We start from the raw sequence: 22,292 nt of genomic DNA, 5'->3' as shown, positions 1-22,292 counted from the left end.
AATTCTTTTTTTCGAACTTCGGGACCTCGGGATTTCGTGTTTTTAAGCCTGGGATATCGGGATCTGGTGTTTTTAAGCCCGGGATTTAGGGATCAGGACCCCTCCTACCCTCCCTCATTAAAAGAGAAGCTAACTTACCAAAAAAGATACTTTGCAATATTATGTCATGATGTATGTAAATAAAGTTTTAGGTTAGTTTGTTTCTTATACATGTATTCAATTTACCAAAATCTATGTATAACATGGCCAAATTAAGTGACATTTCATTCAAACTTTATTAATTTACTAAAGTCGGAAATTTAATATGTGATGTTACTATAAACTATTTAAATGTCACTTAATTTGGCCATCTTATACATAGATTTTGGTAAATTGAATAATAGTTAATAGTAACATCACATATTAAATTTCCGACTTTAGTAAATTAATAAAGTTTGAATGAATTGAAAAAATTGTATTAACATTTTTTTTCAATTCTTAGCCTAATAAATAGAACCATAAAAAAACATTTGGACTGACTGTTTAAATAAAATGGAAGTCTATGTTTGCTTGCCATTGTTTGTTTGTTTTATTCTATTATAGATTGAAAGGTTTGAGGGGTCTTATTTTCTATCAAAGAAAATTTACTTGTTAAAACCAAATAAACCTTATAAAACCTGCATTTAATTACTTTCCCACAAACTCTTCAAATCTCAACACATATCATACATCTTTAAATACATTATAATAGAAAGATTCGAAATTGAGAAGAGTGTCAAATACTGCAAAGTTCTGCAATAAAAATCAAGAAAATCATGCTCTGATCTTCTAAGAATAAATACCTTCACTCCTAATTCAAAGTTATTGATAAACAGACAGTAGGTAACTGACATATAAGACACTTGTTTACTGTCAAGTTACTGGACAAATATGAGACAGTAGGTAACTGACATATAAGACACTTGTTTACTGTCAAGCTACTGGACAAGAATTAGGTCTTTTTATATAGTAAACCTAATAAAAGTGAAACATCAAGTGGATCACAGGATGAATGCGTTAGTAGAATGGGGAAAATATTCTAAAATAACTGACCATTAGAAATTTAATTGCACAGTGATAAAAATAGCTCATTGACAAATTTTGTTGTTCCCTCAAACTGTATTCAATACAATAAATATGTATAACAAAAAAGAAAGGATATACATCTGCGTCCACCAATTTCTGTGACCTACCTGGTTGGCTGTAATCGTATTGGCAATGTCTGCCGTCTGTGGTTCTGCATTAGTTTAAAACGAATCATTCTATGCGAGTACATCTGAATGGGAGTTAGACTCCCCGTATTTCTTAGAAGATTCAGCTGTTGGTTGATCTGCATTTGTGATAATAGTCGTCCAGTATCTAACTAAAATAGAAATGATAAAAATAATTAAAAGCAATCTTAAAATTTAAAGTCATAAGAAACCTCAAATTAAAAAAAAAAATATGCATATGTTTTTTATAACTAAATAGATAGTTTTCATTATACAACTTATGTACATACATGTATACTTTTTTCTGAGGAAAATTCTTTAATTTGTCCACATTTAGAAAAACTTTTCTTATTTCTAATTGCTTCCTTCTGGAAGCAAATTGCTGACATAATTTCTGTATGCATAGTGACCCCAGCATAACCCTCCTTGTAAAAATCCGGTGATCGCAATACGCATGGAACTGTCATTAAAATAAACAATTATTTGATTGTACATGTTAAACACGTGCTCAATACCCATGTTTGTTGTTATTTGTTTACTATAAGGTGACAATCAGTAAACTTTGGCTTCAAAACACGGCATTTAATGAGCAGCCATATTTGTTAAATCATAACAGACAGAGAGAAAAAAAATTGACGATTAAACGATATATTTGCATAAAAAATGATAAAATCGTGCACAAAGGACTAAGTTTATGATATATACATGCATTGGTTCAAGAATTGGATAAACATTATTTTTCACCACTCACTTGTTTCATCTGTCTTTAAGTTTGAAAATCAGTAGCAAACGGTTAAAAGTATAATCCCAAGGGAAAGCTTATGTATTCAATTTATGACAGCTTAATAAGAGATTCCTTTCCCATATAGAACAAGGTTATGTTTATTCCAAATTAGCTAGATGCATAGGGGGAGGGATGAGATCTCACAAACTTGTTTAACAGGACGCATTTTTATGTCTGCTTTAAGTAAGGAACCTCAAGCCTATGTTAATCTTGAGTTTTTTCCATATATTGGTTCATTTGTATGTTTCAGAGTTTAGTGCAGGGTCCTTTATTGCTAAAATAATATACATAATTTTTTTTCAAAGCCAGCTGAAGCCAATCTCTGGATGTCCTGTCAATCTCCGACTATTACATTTACATGACTAATAAACTACAAAATATGGATCAAAATTTGGCATATAAAATTAAAAGGTGTAAAATGTAGGAAATTAATTAGAATGCTTTTTTCTATCTTTAGTTTTCACAAGGATTTGTATATTGCTATACAAATCCTTGGTTTTCATGTATTATACTAAGTTGTCATGGAAAAGGGTGGTTATTATGTATATTAATGTTCATTTCTGTGTGTGGTACTAGAAACATTAGTAGCATTTATTGCAATTCTTTATCTTGACTGCTCACACATTTTAACAATGGTTAGACACTTATCAAGAACGTGAAAAAGTTGACCAGTTTAAATTGTACTTAGTTATATGTTTCAAATAAAAACTTCTCACTTGATTATTTTTAATTTTGAAATTATTAAGATTTCAACTCCTTCCATGAAAGCTGATCTTAAACAGATACAGCTATCCTTTTTATGTCCTAGCTTTTTAGTGTTAAAATATATCAAATAAAGTGGTCTTACCAATATTAAAAATGACAAATTTATCCATGTTGTGTATCCGTTTCAAATGATCCAATAATTTCCAATCAATTACAGTTTCATGTGTACACTATTAATTTCTATTTACTGTATTATTTAAATATGATAAAAAATATTGATTCTGTCTACATATTCCAGTAAATCCTTTAATAATATACTTCAAAACACATCAAATTAGTTATTGAATTACTAGTAATTGAACTTTATTTTCAATGATCAATTTTAGTCTTTGTATTCTAGCACTTTAAGATGTCATTTTCCTGCTTTGTGAATAGAAATGTACTAATCCATTTCATAATATTAAATTGAACTTATAGCATGTTTCAATATTCCAGTAGGGCTTTGATTTCTATTTCAATAATTCATTACTGAAATTTCATTTCCATTATAACAAAGACTATCTCAACTTGAGAAAGATTTCTTTGAATGGAATAAAACAGAATAATCCATTAAAAATAACAATTTTATCCTTGGAATGCAAATAGATTTAAATGTTATATTTGACAAGTTGAAGTCACCTAGGTCCACTTATTGGCTGTTTGATGGCCACTAGTAAGTCCTCTACAAATATACTAATATTTAATGTGATAAGTTGTTGGATTTCAACATAAGAGGTTCCTAGGGTGGGTAAAATCCCCTAACAATAAATAACAACACATTGCTGAGATATTTTTTTTTTCTCACAAAGGTGATATCTTTAATATCTAATTATATTTTGTCAGCAATTTGAACTTAATTTAATAGGTCACTAGTCTTTATTACTACTGACATCCTCTATTGGACCTCAGCGGCATATCTTTTTTACTATTATAAAAATCTGCTAATTATGAGTTCTATGATGGTGGTATTACAACAATGCATCAATGTAACACTTTAATCCATTACTAAATCTAAATGACTCCAAAAATCTTAATATTTAAATCTACTTAATTCTAAAATTATCCCTCAGTAAGTCTCCGACCATTTTTATTGTTTTCAACTTAACTTATGCAATATTGTTTTAATCTTTGTATTGCTTTTAAAAAAAAAATGGAAACTATTTAGCACTGCTATTAAAGACAGTCTAAAGAAAAGCCCAAACACTAAGCAATGCTGTTAACATCAATCTTTTAAACATAAATGTATATCTGGTAGAATCAACAATCTCTTTATTATCATTTATTAACAAATGAAAGATATTGTAGGAGTATTTCACAAAATTTATATAGAATGATTATTTTCTAGTATTTCATTGTATCAAAGAAACCCAAAGATTTGAACTTGATGGTTTACTACAAATATTTCACTCAAACTCATGAAAAGAAGTGGATGGAATTCCAGTTTAGAAGATGCTACATTGTTGAATTGAGATATATTTTGAAATAAAAGGGAACTAAATTATATTGTTTTACATTTTTCATTTCAGGGTCTTTTATAGCCGACTATGAGGTAATGCCTTTGGTCATTATTACTCATTCGGTCTCTTGTGGAGAGTTGTCTCATTGGCAATCATTATCATACCAGGTTTTTTTCTGTAAAGTCAGTTACATTTAAAATTAGGTCACTCTGACCTATTTTTATCCTGGATGATGACCTACTAGTAATCTTAAAAAAATGTGCAACAGAATTCAAGTTTATAATTCACCTGAATTATCCAGTTTGGTTTGCTCCGGTGACCAACAAATGAACATTATAAATGCTGCTATTAATAAAATAGAACTTTACATAGGTGAAAGATTAATTTGAAAAGATTATGAATCAACCGAACAAAACTGATTTGTAATCCCAAAATCTTATTAAATAGGAATTAAGAAGCTTTCGTTTGGACTGATGTTTTCAACAGTAATAAATGCAATAACTAATAATGAACCAAGATTTAAATAAACAAATTGATAGGATGATCTGGAGTTATTTTGGGACCAGACCCTGCAGAATGCTTTTAAATCCTTAAGGATATGTAGATAAATATTGTATTTTAAATGATAATTTGAACAGTCAGTTTACTCTGGTCAGTGTAATATTATAGGACACTAATATGCCTTAGTTTCAGAAGATTTTTTTCTTCACTATATTCTAAAAATATTGTATCTTAAAGTATCTTAAAAATGATCTGTTTATTCTTTCTAATTTTAAGACAACAAAAGTCGATTTGTTTTTTGGTGTAAACTGTGAGAAATATTCCTTATAAAAGTTTGATATCAATAACAAAAATTAAAAGAGTAATTTGTCAGGATACAGATGCTAATGCAGTCTGCACCGTTGTCAAGAAGTCTGATACCCCAGACTACGGTAGTAAAATTTTATTTTGACTAGCAAGTATTTGCAAAACTTTGTTTAGGCACATACGAAGAATGGCAGAATATTGGTCTTCGGACTAGTAGTTGGAAAATGTTTGAGTGCAAACTGCTGATGCTCAAGATTTGCATTTCAATAGACAAAAAGGGACATAACTCTACAACCTTAAATGACATACCGCCCAAATTCAAACTCTGTCTGCAAGTTGTGGTTTTTAGCATTGTGTATGAGTTTCATAAATGTGCATGTGTGAAACTTAAGTTAGAGTGTGGAAACGAAATAACAGAAGGGTTTATGGGGGAAGACAGATGATCAAGGTATCACTTAATGCCCGTTTCACTTAGTGGTGAGGCCATAAAAAGTTTAATTTTGATTGCTTAACTTGTGTTCCCACTTTTCAAAACTTCAACTGATGTATTTCCCACCTTAATTTATTTTATAGTGTATTGGGAAAATGTAATATATATATTCTCCACATCTTTTCCTTCAGATCTGGAAGATTTAGACTTGATATACTGTCAATTTTTTCATAGGGTTGCTGTCTTATTAAGGTATATGGCAAATGTATCTCCTTCTGTTCACATTGTGATTACTTGATTTCATAGATTTAATAAATTCTGCATACAAGACTATTGAAAATTTTAAATTTGTTAAACACTTCAATTCTTGGTTAACCTTTATCCATAAAATCCACAAATTAATATGATACTTCATGAATACTAATGAATCCACATTATAAATTCAATAAGAAAAGACAGGGTCTTATTTGGCTAAAATTTTCAAGCAAATTTGAACTTTTACTCTAATATTTCAATTAATGTTTATTCCAATGAATGTTTGTTCTCATGTTGTACTATTTATCGCCCTAGGTAATACTCATTCTGAGAAGTGAGTGCTTACAAACATGTTACACCTTGTCACATTCTATTAGACTAAGTGCCTTTTTTCCCATCAGGAGCCTGTATTTCAATGGTTGTTGTTGGTTGATGTATGGTTATTTGTTTTTTGCTGATTTATTTTATTTTATTTTATAAAACCAGCCATTGGTTTTCTGTTTGAATAGTTTCAAATTTTTGTTTTCTGTCCCTTTTATAGCTGGCTGTATAAAGGTATGGAGTTATTATGCCCTATATATACATTGTAGTAGCTTAAATAAACTTCATTTTGACTCTGTTGGAGTTTATAATATCTCATTGGCAATCATACCACACCACCTAAACTATATCAATAGTGAATTATGATCCATGATATCTATATGTAAAATTGGGATCAATTCTAAGGATTTTTGTAAAAATACATAAATTTTGGACGATCTTTGTATGGGTATCCATATATACTCGATGCTTCCAAAAGAAAAATTAAACTATGACAATCTTCTGTTCATAAAATCTTGGGGAATATCCATAATATTGGAACAACTTAAAAGTTTTATCACCAATTATTTTCCTCACAAAAAAAACACTAAGTTTGAGAAAATTCAATACAGCTAAGTATATCTCCTCTGTAGGTCATTTTCCTTCAAACTGTCAGCTAGTTTAGAATTAAAGTTTACTTAAGACTGAACTAAAGCAGCATTATTCATTGCAATTTGCCAAATGTACGGAAGCATCATGTTTCAGGGGACAAACATTTTTCAGAAAAATTTGTAAGGGTTCCGTGGAATCCTGTGTCTTGAGTACTTTATGAATCAAATAAATGTTTTAAAACTTTAACTGCAGACTGTATGTTATGTTAACTTGACAAAAAACTTAGCCAATTCATAAAATATATATGGAAAAATAGGAATTAAATTTTTCAAAATTTCCTTCCAGATACTAACTTTTGATGATAAACAAGCTTCTGTCCAAGTTTGGTTCAAATCCAGGATAGTTTAAGTTATCAATTATTTTTTTTTAAATTTAACTGCAGAGTAAATGTTATGTTAACTGGGAGAAAAACTAAGTCCATTTCTAAGTTAAACATGGATAAGCAGGATATTTTTTTTTTACAAAATTTACTTCTGGAAATTAAGGATTATAAGTTAAAGAAAGTTATTAAAATTTCAAAAAACTTAACCATAGACTAAAATTAAGAATGGAAATGGGGAATGTGTCAAAGAGACAATAACCTGACTAAAAGAGCAGAAAACAGCTGAAGGCCACCAATGGGTTTTCAATACAGCGAGAAAATCCTCACCCAGAGGCCTCAGTTTCAGTTGGTCCCTAAACGAAAATGTGAATCTTTGAGGAAGCCACCACAGAAGACTTAATGTTGGATCGCTATGTCTGGCTTTTACAACAAGTCACAGGCTTGACAAAAATGACGGATGTTCGATCATTTTAAACAGTTTACAAACCATTTAGGTGAACACATATATCGTAAGTTGACATATGAAAACTTCAAAAGCTATCATACATTACAAGCGTGCAATTTTGGATTCCAAGCCATAACAAGTAATAAGTTAATTATAAAGTATAAGTTATACTTAATGAAAAGTGTAAAATGAATAGTATGCAACGTGTACATGAACTCTTGGATTTGCCTTTGGAAGGATGAACTTTCTTCTCATCTCTGCTTCAAGACAACACTTTAAAGATCCTCAACTTTTTTCAAGTATATTTTCCATCTGACAAATACAAGTCTTATGTAGTATAAAACTTCTCCAACTAATTTCCCACAAACGTCTTTTGTTTATTTGTGTAATGTTGGCTGTTGTTTCAATGATTATAAAGCAAAGCTACTTTTATTCATATTCATATAAGTAAATTCCTACAACAGGTTTCGAAATTCAGTGGGGGGATTTTTTCATAACATATTTATAAGTTAATGTGTAATCCCTTTTAATCCATGAAAAAAGTCCTAAATATTTATGAAAACACTTTCTTACCTTAGGATAGAAACTTGGTAAAGACTGACTACGTTCACGGAAATATATTTCTCTTATTTTATCCTTAAATTCCATCTTTTTTTATTCCAAATTTAACGATGTTTCAAACGTTACTTGACTGCATCTATGTACATATCTAGTTTAATTATAAGTCCACTATGCAAGACTTAAATTTTACATAATCCCTTTCAGATTTATGTATAAATACTTTTAACAGACCTTCACTTACTGTAGTTTATTTACGTTGTATATACAAGTGAAACCACAATGACCTCTTCTAAACATTGAAATCTTATTTTTGCTTAATGCCTCTCAAAATTACTAATTTCTTAATAAATGACTACTTGTATGTTTAAGTTTTAAAAAAAATTAGAACTATTCAATATTTATAAAACTTCATTTTATAATTGGATGCACTTTTCTGATTAATTCAAAAATAAATTGTTGTTTATTGGTTAGTTATAAATTATAGCAGTCATTCATTCTCAATTTTATTCCTAATACTTTAACTTTGTTGATAGTAACATGATCTAAAATACTAAGTTTATCAAAAATTTATAATGTTTTGATCAGTGAACCATGAAAATAAGGTCAGTGTTGAGTGAATCCATTAAGATAGACACAAGCACCTTACAATTATTTCATTGCTGATCTTAAATGTCATAATGATCTGATCACAAAAATGTAACATTGGTAAATGAAAAATGAAAATGAGGTCCCTAGGTCAGGTGTTCCTTAGCTGTCACTTAATCGTATAGTACTTGCAATTATTTATAACCCCAAATATTGCTATAGCTCATGCACCAAGAAAAGCATTCCTGCAGGCACAGATCCAGCAATTTTGAAATGTGGGGGTCCAACCCCTGGAACACCATGAAACATTCTTATAACTAAAAAAAGTCCTTTCTTTTTTTAAACCCCCCCCCATATAAAAACAGTTCAGAAAAGTAAAAAAAAAGGCATCAATAGAAGTTGAGATCAACTTTATAGTATAATTTAAAATCTGTTATTAATCTGAAATTATTTGTTTTCTATTTTAATATATCAGTAACAAATATATATTTACCTCAGATTCTGATGGACTAGGAGATTGCATAGGAGATTGCATAGCTCTGATCTTGTTGACAGTTTCACATACGGTACATTTACAGGATATTCCGTGTTCTCTATGTTCACGGAAAACTTTGTCCACAGGTGATGCACTAATTATCCTTGATGCTTCACAAACATTGCAGGAATTCCGACACTTTCTGTCACTTTTGTGCACATGTACAAGTTTCGGTAATTTAAGAACATCTTCTTTGCTAGTATCTGATCTATTAAAAACTTTGGATATGTTTTCCGCTTCTTTCTCCAGTCTTGATGTCCATCTTAGACGTATAGTTTCTTCTTCTCGCTTCTCATAATGAACATTGTCAAGTGTTTCAAATTTCTTTACTTCAAATCGTCTTGTTTTATCTGCCAAGGGAATGATATCATCCCGATTCTCTTTGTTTTTATGTGGATCATTAATCGGAGGTAAACTAAAACGTACAACTCTCGCACGTTTGTGAACAGGCTGGTTTAAAATATAACGAATCTTCTGACGAGCTAAAGGATCACGCTTTTGTGTCAATAATCGAGGAAACTTCATCGTAGTTTGTAAAATAAATTCCACTCATTTTCAAAGTTAAATTTTGAATCATAAAATTTCAATAATGTTTTACTTACTGTCATCTGTTGTTGTGTAAATGAAAGTCATAGCTTATTCCTTTATTTTGAAAACAACACAACAATTTAAATTATGTAATAACATAGTTTGGAACTTGAAGTATATTTCTTTTACATAATATCCTGAAAGTCTTGTGAATCCCTTGCTGTTATGTATGTAACATGTTAAAGGATACTCCAGTTCACATACTCTGATACATATTAATACATATTAAACACATTATAAATTTGAATCATTTGATATTCAATTTTCTACGACAAAATGTCATCAGTTATAATTATGCCATTAATCTATATACTAGCATTGTGTCGTCATATTTAGGGTGAATATAAATGATACCCATCAGTGAAGTGTTGCCAAATTTGTAACGGTTCAGCATTCCCATAAAAAAGATGACTGCATTAAAAACCTATTCACACTCTTCAAAGTAGTCTAGTCTATTGACAACTTCCAAATTTGCTTCAAATCTTGAAAACTAACAGATAAAAGAAATTCTCTGGATTAAAACATTTTAATTTAAGTTTTCATTTGTTGAGCCACTACTGATTTAAGAAGGGTTTATTAAGGATTCTCTTTTAATACTCATTTAATAAATTGAAAATCTTTACTTTATTGCAAATACTATATGTCAATATGTCAAAAATGTTTTGAGGAAAAATTAAACTGACAATTATTAAAAATCATAATTAAGATTACAAATTACTTATTAATAAAAACACCCATAATACACCCCCTAGATCGATTTAAGATAATTCATAAAATAATTCAACAATTCACGAATCTAATTTCAAATCATTTAACAGAGTATCAGTACATCTAAGTGTGGACGGTATTCCATTACATGGGGTCACCCCAGACGGGTGGTGTATTCAATAGTCACAATGTATTCAAACATGCAAATTAAATCAGTTAACAATATATAAGGTTTAAATCAGACTAATTCTGAAGAAGCTCGTTCAATAGGTTTTGACTGATGATAAACATATAAAACTGAAGTCTTTATGGCCTTTGACAAAGCCACTGTAGGTTTATATTTATATCTTATAAAACCATTCAAAGCCAAGACATTGTAATTGAAATACTTAACTGTTTAACATGTTCCATATCATTCAAAACAAAAATTTAAATTGCAAACTTGAAAGTAATAAAAATAAATTCACTTTCAAATGGGGAGGACATCTATATTCATTCTAACATTCTTAAAAGATAAAGTAAATAGAGTTTTAAACACTGATTCAATAACATTATTCCATAAGCATGAGAAAATAAATTCAACTGCACAAACCAATATACATGTTTCAACTAGTCAAAACAATGATATTAGTTTGAGTTATCTCCCATTGAAAGTATTTAGAATGGACTGCAACATTTCAATACTTTAGTTATTGCAAATCCTTTCCTGTTTTGATATTTTTACTTATAAATTGTTTTTTCTTTCTTTTACTTTGTGAATTTGATAATATTATATCAGTGTTTCACAGAATCCACATCTTAACTTTCCCCTGTGTGGCACTACTTGCATACATTCATTCTCCCTGTGTGTAATTCTTAAATGTTTCATAATCATTAAAATTTCCATTCCTATATCTATATATAGATTCTACCACTGCATCGAGTGTAATACGATATTTATCCACTCGAGACAGTTAAATTTTGAAATTTAAAACGCGAGGCTTGCCCGAGCGTTCTAAATATTTAAAATTTAACTGTCGAGAGTGGATAAATATTGTATTACACGAGATTTGGTGGTGCAATGAATGATTTTCTAACATTATGCAGGCAAACTCGAATGATCTGCAAAAAGATGTGTTCTTTCTATGTGACGTCATCAGGCATGGTCGCCTTTTTTCATGCCGTCACAATAGGAAATTCAGAAGAAAGCAACAAAATTCAACGTCATAATTGTATTTTAACCAATGAAGTACTGAGATGAAACGAACCAGTCACGTTGATTAAAATTTTTTTATACAATGGGTGCAGAAAGGGATAAATTGACGAAGAATGAGAAAAATATATGTATACAACTCGTCGAAACATCAACCCAACAGTGTTAGATCTGTAAATTTGCTTTTGCAAATTTTTTGTTCTTCCCTGGCCGGGATTCGAAACCCTTGCTACTGAGATATCGTGACAACAAATCGCCTGCACTGCAGCCGTCCTGCTAGACCACACGACCACCTGGGCTTCACAATAATAAAGCTTTCGGTGGTCGTGTGTTACCTTATATAATTATATATATATAAATGGTCAATATTTTCTTACATACTGTGTGCAACTTACAATTATTTCTATCATTATAACTTCATTTGTATGCTACATGAACATTTTATATCACCATATATATAAAGGAGGCATTGCCTTGTGTGACCTTCACCTTTTATTCAGTGTGCATCTCTAATAATTTCATATTTATCATCCTTTTTCCTGTGTGAAACTACAATATTTCACAAACTTTCCCTATGTGCAACCCAAACGTTCTGATTGTTCTATTCCTCTTATTGCAACTAAAAAGTTTGATCACATTACTCCTTCACATATTCAAATCAATATTGTTCTACATCATTACACCCTACCCAGTGACTATACTAAATATTCCATATATATTCTTTGTTTTGGAACATGCTTACCACGTTAGCCCATCAATCTAAAACCATGGTAATGGAATTAGTATATTTCAAACATTTATCTAACAAGAATGTGTCCATAGTACATGGATGCCCCATCCGCACTATCATTTTATATGTTCAATGGACCTTGAAAATGGGAAAAATCTCTAATTTGGCATTGAAATTAGAAAGATCATATCATAGGAACATGTATACTAAGTGTCAACTTCATCAAAAATTTGTAAGGGTTCCGCGGAACCCAGTGTCTCGCCTACTCTTTCTGTTAATCGCAAGCTCAACAAAAATGAGGAAACAAATCAATAAAATATTCCTGTTGATACTATCTTTTGATTGTAAGAAGTTTCTGTCCAAGTTTGGTAAAAATCCAGGATAGTTTATGTAATAAATGTTTAAACAAGATTGTGTCCCCAGTACACGAATGCCCCACTCGCACTATCATTTTCTATGTTCAGTGGACCGTGAAATTGGGGAAAACCCTCTTATTTGGCATTAAAATTAAAAAGATCATATCATAGGGAACATGTGTACTAAGTTTGAAGTCGATTGGACTTCAACTTCATCAAAAACTACCTTGACCAAAAACTTTAACCTGAAGCGGGACAGACGGACAGACGAACGAACGGACGGACAGACGGACGAACGGACGCACAGACCAGAAAACATAATGCACCTCTACTATCGTAGGTGGGGCATAACAATTTAACTGCACACTGAATGTAATGTTAACTAGAAGAAAACAAAATTTCCTTCTAGATACTAGCTTTTGATCATAAACAAGCTTCTTTCCAAGCTTGGTACAAATCCAAAATAGTATAAGAAAGTTATTAAAATTTTAAAAAGTTAAACCACAGAGTGAATGTGTTGTTTCGCAGCAAATCTAAGTCATTTTAAAAGTAAAATACAAAAAAAATAGATTTATTTTTTTACAAAATTTCTTCTAGATACTAGCTTTTGATCATAAACAAGCTTCTGTCCAAGTTTGGTACAAATCCAAAATAATATAAGAAAGTTATTAAAATTTAAAAAAGTTTAACCACAGAGTGAATGTATTGTTTCCTGTCAGAAAATCTAAGTCCATTTACAAGTAAAATACAGAAAAATACATTTTTTTTTTTTGCAAAATTTACTTCTGGATACTATCTTATGATCATAAACAATCTTCTGTCCACGTTTGGTACCAACCCAGGATAGTTTAAGAAAGTTATTAAAATTTTAAAAACTTTAACCACAGAGTAAATGTAATATTTCACGGCAGAAAAACTAAGTCCATTTATAAGTAAAATACTGAAAAAATGGAATTTTATTTTTACAAAATTTACTTCTGGATACTATCTTTTGATCATAAACAAGGTTCTGTCCAATTTTGGTAGAAATCCAGGATCGTTTGAGAAAGTTATTCAAATTTCAAAAACTTTAACCACAGGGTGAATATTTGTGGACGCCGCCGACGACGACACCGACGACGACGGAATGTAGGATCGCTTAGTCTCGCTTTTTCGACTAAAGTCGAAGGCTCGACAAAAACTATCTCGACCAAAAACTTTAACCTGAAGGACAGACGAACTAACAGACGACTGAATATAATTCACATAAATGGGCATAATAAAAATGTTATACCATACAAAAAAAATATTCTGCAAGTAAACAAAATGGCTTGTTTTTCTTTCATACCTATCTTGACAGGATTGCAACTGAAAAAGAGGGTACATTGTATTTTGATTAAAATATAATCTTTCAACAGGCCATATTTATTCCCCATAACAGGTTCATTACACTTAGGACTCTTTCCCAAACAGAGAGAATTTAAGGCACTCTCTATACACAAAAACAACCATCATAAAATTAGACATGTGTTTATAATATGCAGGCTTTCAACAACCAAAGATAACCAAAATCCAATGAAATGGACTGATTTGTAAACCTGTTTTGAAAGCCATTTGTTGCTTGCTTCTGTTTGCATACAAATATTCTAAAGAAAAATCTATTTGTCTCCTGTTGAAACTAATAGATGATTCAAATAATGAATTCACAAATATTAACACCACAAAAACATAAAATCCTATTTGGTGCTGTAATTAAAATGTGGTAATCATTATAAAAACATGTTTACCCTATAAATATCAATACTATAGTACAGCCACTGATGTAACAGTAAAATTCATTATAGGATTCTGAAGAAAATTACAATAGTTTTTTTATTTCATTCATTCATTCATTCATTGTAAAGTAAATGATATTATTCTAAAGCATAATTTGGTGTAAGATATTATTCCAAAGCACAAGTAGCAGAGGTGGATCCAGGGTGGAAGGGGGTTCCGGGGGGTTAGAACCTCCCTTTTTTTGCAATCAATGCATTTGAATGGGGATATATGGTTGGAACCCCTATTTTGTTCTGGGTTGGGACCCCCTCTCCTTTTTTTTTAAATGACTGGATCCACCCCCGAGTTGATGCTCAAGAAACAGAACATATTTTGTCAATGTTACAAGTCTATTAACTCATTCATGTCTATGCCAACATGTTATACTACTGCAAGTTTATTTTTAATTATTCTACAATGCCTGCTATGAAACATTCATGTTACTATTAGTTTTAAGACTGTTTCATAATATATTTTTCATATCGAATAAAAATGATCCTCTAAATGATGGCATTTGGAAGTAAGGGTGTTTCTATATATACTATGTTTATTACTCTTTACCTGATGCAAATTCTTGCTTCATTTCATTTTATTCATTGTATAGAAAAAAACAAATAAATGTTTAAATCTATATAACCTTGGTATAGAATCTTTTATAGTACAATTTACAGTTCCTTTTTATGAACGATTTACGCCAATTGATCTAAGGTCAGCCTGTGTAAATGGCGACAATCGACTCTTACTATAGCATAAAAACATGCACATTGTGATATTGGAAATGTATGAAATATGCATGAATGATTGTGAAAGCCGTCTAGAAGTCTTTAGTCACAAACTTGACACATGTTTCAATAAGCATTCAAAGTGATTTTAACAGTGTTACATAATGGTTAACCATTGTATTACGGGTATATGAGCACAAACTGTAAAATGTTCCAAGGTTAAAAAAAACCTCTTTTGACTGACTTTATCCACTATAAGTTTCTATAAAACTATTAATTGAGACATTAAACAGCCATCAAACTTATATTTGTTCACTTGCTATACACAGCTGATTTTCATACAAATAAATTATGACAAATTGAAGCTTAATTTTTATACTAAAATAACAATTCATGAGTTCTATTCTTAATACACTACATTTGTTATAAGCTTTGTTACATTTTCTGAAACAAAAACTAGCATTGGTAAATCATTGTTACAGTAAAGTCAGCTAGTAAAGGAAAGCATTATATATAATGGGTATAGCAGGACAGAAGGCTGAGCAAAACTCTTGAAGGACAGACAACTCTTGATATTATAATTTTCTTATCGGTAATGCTCAGTCTTCCTGAAGATGAGAAAGAGGTCAGTGATTCTACAAATACAAATCACCTCTCTAAACACCAATACCAATGTACATTATATTGCTCTGAAAAATTCTAAAAAATAAACCTATGTTAATTCCTTGTAACGGTAGTATTTTGCCTCTGTCTACGTAAAATACATTTCAATAGTAATATAATGTCTGTGAATTCATTAGCATTTGTTGGATACAATTTTCTCAAATTTCTTGGATAAGGGTTTAATTAAATTTTCTATGCAAACTTTGGCAAAACCATATTCAAATTTAAATATCCACATTAAAGTACAAAAACTGGTACCAACAAAAATAGTGAAATCCACAGTAGTATAAATGTTGTTAAGATACCACACTAACCAATTACTTAATCTACTTATGTGTGGTTCAGACAACAAAAATGAAGATCAAGGAAATCTTTATAATTTCTTGGAAAATCTGAACTAATTCTATATGAATATTTTACAATTTAATGTTTCAAAGCAATCAATGTACATAGAAAATAAAACCTACCCTTTCCCTAAGTTTGGCGCCGATTTAGATTCCTCAATAAAATGACGAATCATTCTGGTAACCGATTCCTTTTGTCTAATAACAGTAAAATAACAGTTTTATATATAAACTTACAACTACTTAAAGGTTCTTTTAAAAAATTCATATTAGTTTTACAATAGATTTCAAAACTGCAATCAACATGAAAATAATTTGACTATTTAAACAACAGTAATCAACAATGGAAATTGAATTTGGATACAAGAAAAAAGAACCGAAAAAATTGGCCTTATATATTCCAGAAAGTCCAAACTTTTTTGAGTGGTTAAAAATATCTGAAGATAATACATTAACAAGAATGTGTCCCCAGTACATGGATGCCCCACTCGCACTATCATTTTCTATGTTCAGTGGACCGTGAAATTGGGGTAAAATCTCTAATTTGGCATTACAATTAGAAAGATCATATCATAGGGAACATGTGTACTAAGTTTCAAGTTGATTGGACTTCAACTTCATAAAAATTTACCTTGACCAAAAACTTAAGCCTGAAGCTGGACAGTTAGACGAACCAACGGGCGCAAGAACGTACAAACGGATGCACAGACCAGAAAACATAATGCCCCTCTACTATCGTAGGTGGGGCATAAAATTTCTTCTTATGATTACATTTCAAATTATTGGGATGAATGATCAACGCTTTTGAAATTGTTGGAAAAATTACTAATTCAAAAGTATTGTGAAACTAGTACATTTTGTAGTTATACTTAATAACTATAACAGACTTAGGAAAATTTAGACCTTGACTCAATATAGTTGCAGACACTTGTCTATTGCTGATCGCTATTATTTGATATTACATGTATTATATTTTTTTAATTTTAAGTGACTTTTATTTGCTGTCTCAGGGACATCTATAAGCTATGTACCCACATCTCCATTTATTCACAATACAAATGAAATATTAAATAAAATAATACAGTAAGTTCACATACACATATACCCATTCTTGTACATTTCAATGCAAAGAACAATGTTCTAAGTGCACAGAGCAACTTCCGCGTACATATATATTTTTCATAAAGAAGTTGTCTGCCTAAGAATCAGACAGTGGTGAAAACATGACAAACAAAAACCCACTGAAGTTTACATTGATTTAGTTCAAAATGTATAATGATGCTTTTCCTATTCCTGTCTGTCGTATCATAGTTTGGTTAAAATGCACTAGAAATTCACAATTAAGGGGAGCTAACTCTGTGATTTGCTATCACTCTCACCAAAAGGTATCTAGAGATTTTCCAAATTACAAGACACGCTAACAGGAAGTTAGACACCTTTGACTTTGTGTGGATATCAAATATTGTATCCATATATTTCAGATTAAAAACTATAACATTGAGGTATCATTATACTTTAGATTTTGAGAAATTCTTACCGATCTTTGAGTGGTACCATCTCTGTCATCTCCTTTTCTAATCTTTGTTCGTGTTTATGTTGTAACTGTTCAATAAGTTCTCGTACTGTCGGAATTTTACGCCTTGGGTTTCGACCCACTTGCATTCTGACACGAACCCCTGAATTGGCATAAAGTCTGTTCAATAGTTGGCTGTTTGTGGGCAGTTTGAGGACCATACTGTCCTTTAGATTGACCCTGTCCTCTGTCAACGCCCCATCGTCCAAAGTTGTCCATGATCGTTGAGGCTTCATTCATATCCTTTAACGCTGATCTTTATAGAAAACTAAAAATATCCATCACTTTTCTCACTTTTCTTTATTATTACTCGGCATGCACTCATGATTTTTTTTAAGTATCTGATAAATAATGCATACAATGTATGAACATACAAAACACTTTGAAAAATAAAAACTTATCAATATTCCAATGAGGCTTAAACAAAATTTAACTGTCAAGTCTTGTCAACACAAGATTCAATACAACTCTACATGCACGACCATTTCTATTTTTTAATGATTTTCATCCACTGATACAAAACGTTTGATCAATGTAATATCTGGTATTTATTTTGTCAGGTCCCAATCAAAGCCGACTTTTAAAATGTCTTCACAGATAGCTTAACAAAATCTTCCTTTCATTCTTAATACCATCAAAATTAAAATGTTTTGCTTGAGAAGATGTGAAACTTGTCTTCTACATCATCCTAGACCTGAAAACAAATAACTTATCTATAACAAATATCATTCAATTTCATTATGTACATACGATATTATCACAGAAAAAAAAAATTATTAGAAATAATTTTAGGTGTTTTGTTTAAAAATCTGATATTTTTAAACTCTTTATATGTACATAAACAAATTTAAAAAATGAATTATTTACAGATGAGATAATTTAAATGAGATCTTTATATCAAAACTTGTACCTATATGAAAAACTTGAGAAGAAACATGATGTATTAAATATTTTTATCGTTCATGTCTCAAATCCACATACAATAACTTTAATCTTCTAGGTATCATCCATTGTCAATGAAAGTACAAAATCTTAAGACTTTTAAAAAAAGCCTTAGTTAAAGTGTAATTGTCGATCCACAACATAACCAGAATTAATGTAGATCAAGAACATAAGAAGTGTAGACATTAAAATAAAAGTGCACCTTCCTACATAAGTCAAAATGATATGAGAATGACTGTTATGATAGATAGGACAGCCAAGTGAAGGAGAAGAAAAAACATATCATGTAATTATAGTACATAGTAAAACTAGTGGAAAAAAATCTTTTACTGTGGGAGAAGAATTCAAACTGCAATTTGATAAACTGTTTTAGCCACTGCTATTGTGGTACCACAAAGGTTACTGGATAAGCACAGTAAAGGGCATTCAGATAAAAGAAAACCCAAACTCTGCCATGTACTGCAGAATTAAAGATATCCTATGAACAATGATTCCAATAGGTTCAATGATAAAGGAGGAATTGAATATACAATATACAATATGCTTTTATTTCAAAAACAAAAAGAAACAATTTTTCCCGCCATGCATTCACCAATATAATATTTAATAACAGTTTTTGCACTATATGCAATCTTTTCTAAAATACTATGTAGATCAGTCAGGGGAACACTTCTAGGAGAATCATCCAACAACGAAAGCCAACTAAAAACAGATACCTACAACATTTGAAGCAGTGAAAATGCTTTATAGTCTGACAAACTGTAAATGAACATTTAGGTTCAGTAATTGTATGGTAAGATAGTTTTAGAATTTTAAAAGATTTTTTTCTGGAATAATAATTCAATAACCAAATCAGGGGTGGATCCAGACATTTTTAGAAGGGGGGTCCAAACCCAGAATAAAGAGGGGATCCATCCCCGGAACCCTCCCTCTGGATCCCCACTGCAAATGATTTAAATAACAAATTGGTATAGTTAAATAAAACTTACTGTCAACAAATGTCCAATTCTGCTTCCTTATTTATGTTTTAAAATATTCAGAATCATATTAAAATAGCATAAATAAAGTTTAGACTATTTCTGTTTCAGCTTTTAAATTTAGACACAATATATGTCAGCTAAAAATGTTTGTAACACAAAATTCATTTATTGTAAATTTACATTGGCAGAAATACATAGCCTGTTTAGAAATTGATAAATCAATTACCTCAAGTTTTTGTTTAGAATTTGTAAATACCATAACATTAAAGGTTACTTGATTGTTTATTTATAACACTTTGAAATTACTAGTTTGATAATGTATGTTAATGGTATAATATGTTGGCTATTTATTTAAGTAGTTAAAATTCAGGGGAAACATTTATACAAACCATTTATAAAATCATGATAATTTCATATATTAAACATTGACCAATACTAGGAAGACTTCCTATATATGTACTTTTCCCTCATCGACATAACATCGATATCAGAGGACTCAGGAGTGAAAAAATCTAAAGGATTTATTTCACATGAAAATGTTCCTAAAACTAAGAATTTTATCATGCTCAGGTGACACCATATATCACAATCAAATCTTCAATACAAAAAGATTCCAAAAAATCAACTTTTTTTACCCTAAGGTCAAAAGGTCATGAGGTCCGAAGGTTGATATTAATAATATTAATAGACCTTCATAAGTTCATATCGAATACCATAAGTCACTATCAGAACTGGAAAAAAGAAAAAGAAATAAAACAAGGACAATATAACATACTGTCCCCTTTCCTTGTAGCATAGGGACATAATTGTAGAGAAATGAATTTAAAAAATCTATAAAAAACTTGAAATCAATGCTTAAAAATTGTGTAACTTTAAACCACATAAAACACTTACCATCTGATATTACAAGATTAAAAATAAATTGTTTGCATATACTTCAGTGCTTAGCTTTACCAAATTTGACCTATTCAATTTAAAAGACATGACTGGGCTTTAACACTGAAAACACTTTTGATGCCTAAACTGTAAAGATCTTTAAAATTTAAAAAGATCATAATGTCTTACATTGAGAGAAGATTAAACCTACTATACTAATATTTAGTTTGTCTAATGGCAAAGAAAAAATTCACAAAATAAACATTGTTAGTTGTGAAATTTTTCAAAGATCCCTGAAAATTATAGAGAGAAGATTTCTTCACTCATATCATTTGCCAAAAAACTGTAAATCTTTTAAGAATAAAAATTGTGAAGAAGATTTTGGTATTGAACAATTTTGAAATAAATAAGTCCATAGTATTACATATAATACAAATTTTATTTACCATTAAAATCTAAAATTAAAACATTAAAGCAAAATGAAATAATGGTTACTCAATTCATGAATCTAAAATAAGTCAAATTGATCAGACCATCGGATGTTAATTTAGAATTAAGGATGTATCCAAAGATGAACTATATATTGACCTTTTATTTCTTAAACCAGAGGCTCCAAGAAAACTGCACTGCTTACTCAATGACACCTATAATTACAATGTACTTGGTAGGAATTCATCAAAAATATAGTTTTCTCCCAGATTGAGTCATATATTGAATGTGGAAAAAAAATCTTGAAAAAATAAACTAATGGTGACCATATTGGTCTAATTTCAAAAAGTACTAATTGAACAGCATTAACTTGGTCCCCCCAAATAGGTACCCTCTAAAGAACAGTATGATTGGACTTCATTCTACTTCAGCTTGGAAAACAATTTAAAATCCTTTCAGGTATCACTGTAAACTATAACTTCTTTGTTTTGATTTTCTCTTCAGCACTAAAGAAGCTACACTTTTAAATGACTGATAAATATGCTTTTCTTTCAAAGGAGTAGGTTCAGAAAGATCCCTTTTTTGCCCCAAAATATAGCAGTTTTAGAAAATTGTGAAAATGTAATCTTTAAGCTGTATTTTGAAAGTAAAATGTTTCTGCTACATAAATATGAGCTGTTTTTGACAATACAATGCACAAATATCGCGTTCTAGCATCATTAAGTCATGCTAAATTACTGAAATCTTCAAAATTTTAGCATTTTGGTTAATTTTTAGACGGTTTACGTCTATGAAAGTGGCCCCATTCGTGTTCATTCATAATATTGAAATGTAATTTGTATTAGATGATAATACAAAACATATATAAAGGTTGAGGATGAACACGGATGCGGCCACTTTCATTTTTGACAAAATCCATCTTATAGCGAACCCTATGATAGTTTTCCATAGATTCACCTGCAAGTTACCTGTCGATTTAAACTTTTGGCAGTTCTATTGTCCCATCTAACAAATACAACAGGTATTGTTCTCTGTATAGTTTATAGGCGAGTGTAATATTTGAAAAAGACGTCTAGTTAAGGACTTTAATGCACCCACCTAACACACGGCTAATTTTTTTTTTAAATGAAAGAATAATGATTAAACTTTGATTTTTGCCCGGTCGTCACAAAATCGTACGGTGCAGTTTTTGTAAAATTGACGTTTATTTCAGAAATTAGTTGAAAATTATAAAATTACGACATGTTTTTCAAGCAAAGGAAATAAGTC

At 30.4% G+C, this 22,292-nt stretch overlaps 1 protein-coding gene across 11 annotated transcripts in view; it reads right to left on the bottom strand.

Annotated features, from left to right (window-relative positions):
- Window positions 1–22,292, bottom strand: part of LOC139524987 (uncharacterized) — a 112,254-nt gene that overhangs the window by 56,696 nt on the left and 33,266 nt on the right. For 3 of the 11 annotated variants that reach the window (XM_071320180.1, XM_071320192.1, XM_071320187.1), the window contains exons 2-3: window positions 17,761–18,490; window positions 16,347–16,421 (exon numbers count right to left, since the gene is read on the bottom strand). The exons of 4 other annotated variants lie outside the window; for them this stretch is intronic. In XM_071320180.1, the coding sequence (XP_071176281.1) occupies window positions 16,347–16,421; window positions 17,761–18,032 (347 nt within the window). In that variant the 5' untranslated portion in view covers window positions 18,033–18,490. Of the gene's footprint in view, window positions 1–1,211; window positions 1,382–8,018; window positions 8,269–9,084; window positions 10,248–16,346; window positions 16,422–17,760; window positions 18,491–22,292 lie in introns of those variants that run through there. 4 more of the 11 variants (XM_071320159.1, XM_071320161.1, XM_071320197.1 and 1 more) reach the window with 4 other exon arrangements.

This window comes from Mytilus edulis, chromosome 1, assembly GCF_963676685.1.
Source record: "Mytilus edulis chromosome 1, xbMytEdul2.2, whole genome shotgun sequence".
NCBI lineage: Eukaryota > Metazoa > Mollusca > Bivalvia > Mytilida > Mytilidae > Mytilus > Mytilus edulis.
This window is presented reverse-complemented; position numbering and strand designations above follow the sequence as displayed.